The sequence below is a fragment of the Gobius niger genome (assembly GCF_951799975.1).
Source record: "Gobius niger genome assembly, chromosome: 1".
NCBI classification, from domain to species: domain Eukaryota; kingdom Metazoa; phylum Chordata; class Actinopteri; order Gobiiformes; family Gobiidae; genus Gobius; species Gobius niger.
In genome coordinates, this window is record NC_136852.1 from 559,987 (window position 1) to 565,134 (window position 5,148).

General features: G+C 38.9%; 1 protein-coding gene across 1 annotated transcript; it reads right to left on the bottom strand.

Moving 5' to 3' along the window:
* Positions 1-3,984: 3,984 nt before the first annotated feature.
* Positions 3,985-4,944, bottom strand: LOC306977981 (olfactory receptor 5M5-like; the record flags this gene model as incomplete). Its single annotated transcript, XM_079576434.1, has 1 exon — positions 3,985-4,944. One exon carries the CDS (start codon positions 4,942-4,944, stop codon positions 3,985-3,987), a length of 960 nt encoding a protein of 319 aa, XP_079432560.1.
* Positions 4,945-5,148: the final 204 nt, after the last annotated feature.

The following is a 5,148-nucleotide window of genomic DNA, read 5'->3' on the forward strand; positions in this document are numbered from 1 at the left end:
ACTATTATTAACACTATTATTAACACTGCCATTAACACTATTATTAACACTATTATTAACACTGTTATTAACACTATTATTAACACTGTTATTAACACTATTATTAACACTGTCATTAACACTGTTATTAACACTATTATTAACACTATTATTAACACTATAATTAACAATGCCATTAACACTATTATTAGCACTATCATTAACACTATTATCAACACTATCATTAACACTATCATTAACAATATTATTAACACTGTCATTAACACTGCCATTAACACTATTATTAACACTATTATTAACACTATTGTTAACACTGCCATTAACACTATTATTAACAATATTATTAACACTGTCATTAACACTGTCATTAACACTGTCATTAACACTATTATTAACACTGTTATTAACACTATTGTTAACACTATTATTAACACTGTCATTAACACTGTCATTAACACTTTTATTAACACTATCATTAACACTATCATTAACACTGTCATTAACACTGCCATTAACACTATTATTAACACTATAATTAACACTGCCATTAACACTATTATTAACACTATTATTAACACTGTTATTAACACTATTATTAACACTGTCATTAACACTGTTATTAACACTATTATTAACACTATTATTAACACTATAATTAACAATGCCATTAACACTATTATTAGCACTATCATTAACACTATCATTAACACTATTATTAACACTATTATTAACACTATTATTAACACTGTTATTAACACTGTTATTAACACTATTATTAAAACGGTCATTAACACTGTCATTAACACTATCATTAACACTATCATTAACACTGTCATTAACACTGTCATTAACACTATTATTAACACTATTATTAGCACTGTCATTAACATTATTATTAACACTATCACCGACACTATTATTAACACGGTCATTAACACTATCACTAACACTATTATTATCACGAACAGTAACACTGACACTCACTACTATCACTAACACTATCATTAACATTATTTTTAACATTATTATTAACCTACACTATTATTAACCCTGCCACTATTATTAACACTAACACTTTTATTAGCACTATATATATATATTTTTTTACCCCAAGATAATCTGGTCAGAGATTAGTTAGAGACTAGTTAGAGACTAGTTAGAGACTAGTTAGAGACTGGTTAGAGACTGGTCAGAGATTAGTTAGAGACTAGTTCCAGATTTGTCAGACAAGTTGGAGATACGTTAGAGACTAGTTAGAAGCTGTCTCTAACTAGTCCCCAACAGGTCTAACTAGTCTCTAACTAGTCTCCAAGACTCCAACTAGTCTCTGACCAGTGGAAAGTTGTCGATGCAGCTGCTCGCAGTTGTGGCCGTAAGGTCTCTGGTTTCTGTCGCGGCACCAATCCTCGATTTGTGCTTTGTGACTCTACAGGTCCTTCTCAAAAAATTAGCATATTGTGATAAAGTTCATTCTTTTCCATAATGTAATGATGAAAATGGAAAAACTTTCATGTATTGTAGATTCATTGCACACCAACTGAAATATTTCAGGTCTTTTATTGTTTTAAAACTGATGATTTTGGCAAACAGCTCATAATAATAATAACACTGTTATTAACACTATCATTAACACTGTTATTAACACTATCATTAACACTATCATTAACACTATTATTAACACTATTATTAACACTGCCATTAACACTATTATTAACACTATTATTAACACTGTTATTAACACTATTATTAACACTGTTATTAACACTATTATTAACACTGTCATTAACACTGTTATTAACACTATTATTAACACTATTATTAACACTATAATTAACAATGCCATTAACACTATTATTAGCACTATCATTAACACTATTATCAACACTATAATTAACACTATCATTAACAATATTATTAACACTGTCATTAACACTGCCATTAACACTATTATTAACACTATTATTAACACTATTGTTAACACTGCCATTAACACTATTATTAACAATATTATTAACACTGTCATTAACACTGTCATTAACACTGTCATTAACACTATTATTAACACTGTTATTAACACTATTATTAACACTATTGTTAACACTATTATTAACACTGTCATTAACACTGTCATTAACACTTTTATTAACACTATCATTAACACTGTCATTAACACTGCCATTAACACTATTATTAACACTATAATTAACACTGCCATTAACACTATTATTAACACTATTATTAACACTGTTATTAACACTATTATTAACACTGTCATTAACACTGTTATTAACACTATTATTAACACTATTATTAACACTATAATTAACAATGCCATTAACACTATTATTAGCACTATCATTAACACTATCATTAACACTATTATTAACACTATTATTAACACTATTATTAACACTGTTATTAACACTGTTATTAACACTATTATTAAAACGGTCATTAACACTGTCATTAACACTATCATTAACACTATCATTAACACTGTCATTAACACTGTCATTAACACTATTATTAACACTATTATTAGCACTGTCATTAACATTATTATTAACACTATCACCGACACTATTATTAACACGGTCATTAACACTATCACTAACACTATTATTATCACGAACAGTAACACTGACACTCACTACTATCACTAACACTATCATTAACATTATTTTTAACATTATTATTAACCTACACTATTATTAACCCTGCCACTATTATTAACACTAACACTTTTATTAGCACTATATATATTTTTTTTTTTACCCCAAGATAATCTGGTCAGAGATTAGTTAGAGACTAGTTAGAGACTAGTTAGAGACTAGTTAGAGACTGGTTAGAGACTGGTCAGAGATTAGTTAGAGACTAGTTCCAGATTTGTCAGACAAGTTGGAGATACGTTAGAGACTAGTTAGAGGCTGTCTCTAACTAGTCCCCAACAGGTCTAACTAGTCTCTAACTAGTCTCCAAGACTCCAACTAGTCTCTGACCAGTGGAAAGTTGTCGATGCAGCTGCTCGCAGTTGTGGCCGTAAGGTCTCTGGTTTCTGTCGCGGCACCAATCCTCGATTTGCGCTTTGTGACTCTACAGGTCCTTCTCAAAAAATTAGCATATTGTGATAAAGTTCATTCTTTTCCATAATGTAATGATGAAAATGGAAAAACTTTCATGTATTGTAGATTCATTGCACACCAACTGAAATATTTCAGGTCTTTTATTGTTTTAAAACTGATGATTTTGGCAAACAGCTCATGAAAACCCAAAATTCCTATCTAAAAAAAAATAGCATATCATAAAAAAGTTCTCAAAACGAGCTGTTAACCTAATCAACTGAATCAACTCATTAACTCGAAACACCTGCAAACGATTCCTAAGGCTTTTAAAAACTCCCAGCCTGGTTCATTACTCAAAACCGCAGTCATGGGTAAGACTGTGACCTGACAGTGTCCAGGAGGCATCACTGACACCCTCAAGCCTAACCCCACCCGGGAGGAGCTCGGAGTAGAGTCGCTGCTCCTTCACATGGAAAGGAGCAGCTGAGGTGGCTCGGGCATCTGTTCCGGATACCTCCTGGTCGTCTCGAACAGGAGGTGTTCCAGGAATGTCCTATTGGGAAGAAACCTTGTGGGAGACCCAGGACACGCTGGTGGGACTATGCCTCCAGCTGGCCTGGTGTTGCCTCGGGGTCAGACTGCTGCCCCCACGACCCGGCCCCGGATAAAGAGGAAGAAAGGGGATGGATTATTAATGATGGTGATCTGAAACCGCTGTCTAATCAGCTGATCTGCAGGTGCTTTACAGCCTCATGTTCAAATGTTTGCAGTTTCAGTGGCATCACAAAGTATTTTAATGACACAAACTCTGTCATTTGTGTCAGGCAGAAGCAGTTAAGAGTTTAATCAAAGACCCAAAAGAAAAAGGATTTGCTTTTTTTCAATCTGTGTACATTAAGTTTATTCTGACATGGTTGAAGTATTATTGGTTTTCATTCCGCTTCAGTCTGGAGCGTCTGCAGGCGTCTGCGCAGGCGGCTCTGCAGGCGTCGCGCAGCTGCGTCAGCTTCAGGCCGTATATGAACGGGTTGAACAGCGGCTGCGCCGTCAGGAGGTAAAACGGCAGAACTGCACGGACAGAATCAGGAAACTGACCCGAGTCAGAGCGAGTCCGAACCAACTCGAACAAAATGCCGAGCGTGTAGTTGAGGAGCGAGCAGAGGTGCGGCGTGCAGGTGGCGAGGGCTTTCCGCCGCGTGTGTGCGGCGCCGTGGAAACACACCCTCAGGATGTGGAAGTACGTGACCAGGATGACGCCGAGCGGGATGACGACGGTGACGGCGGCGATGACCAGCTCGTACACGTTGTTCATCGCGGCGTCGGAGCACGACAGTTTGGCGATGCTGCGGTTTTCACAGAAAAATCTATCGATGGCGTTTCCGCAGAGCGTCAGCGACGCCGTGAGGACCGTGGTCACGCCCACCGCCACAAACGGGGGCAGCCAGATCAGCGCCAGCAGAGACGCCACGCGGCCGGGGCTCATGATGGCGGCGTACCGCAGCGGCACGCAGATGGCCACGTAGCGGTCGTACGAGATGACGGCGAGGGCGGTGAACTCCACGGAGACGTAGGAGTAGATCTGAAACACCTGCAGCAGGCAGAGCGCGGCGGGAACGGCCCGGACGCGGCGCAGGAGCCGGTCCAGCACGAACGCCGTGACGCAGCAGCCGCCGCCCAGCTCGTTCAGGAAGAGCGCGGCGAGGAACGCGAACATGGGCCGGTGGAGGCGCGGCGTCACCAGGATCACGGCGAGGAGCAGCGCGTTGGCCACGACCGTGAGGAGGAGCAGAACCAGCAGCAGCAAAACCAAGAGCGGCTTCAGGCGGCCCAGGTCACGGAACGCCAGCAGAGAGATGTGCGTCACCACGGAGACGTTCGCCATCGCAGACGACCACGAGTCTGTCCAGAGCAAACGTTAGAGAAGGTCCTGATTCCAGAGGCTGTGACCTGGAGCCACTCTGTCCACACAGACCCCGCCTTAAACTGTCTGCAGACCCCGCCTTAAACCGTCTGCAGACCCCGCCTTATGCTGCGCATAAGATCATCAAAACTATATATAATAAAACGGATTAAAACAAATAAATAG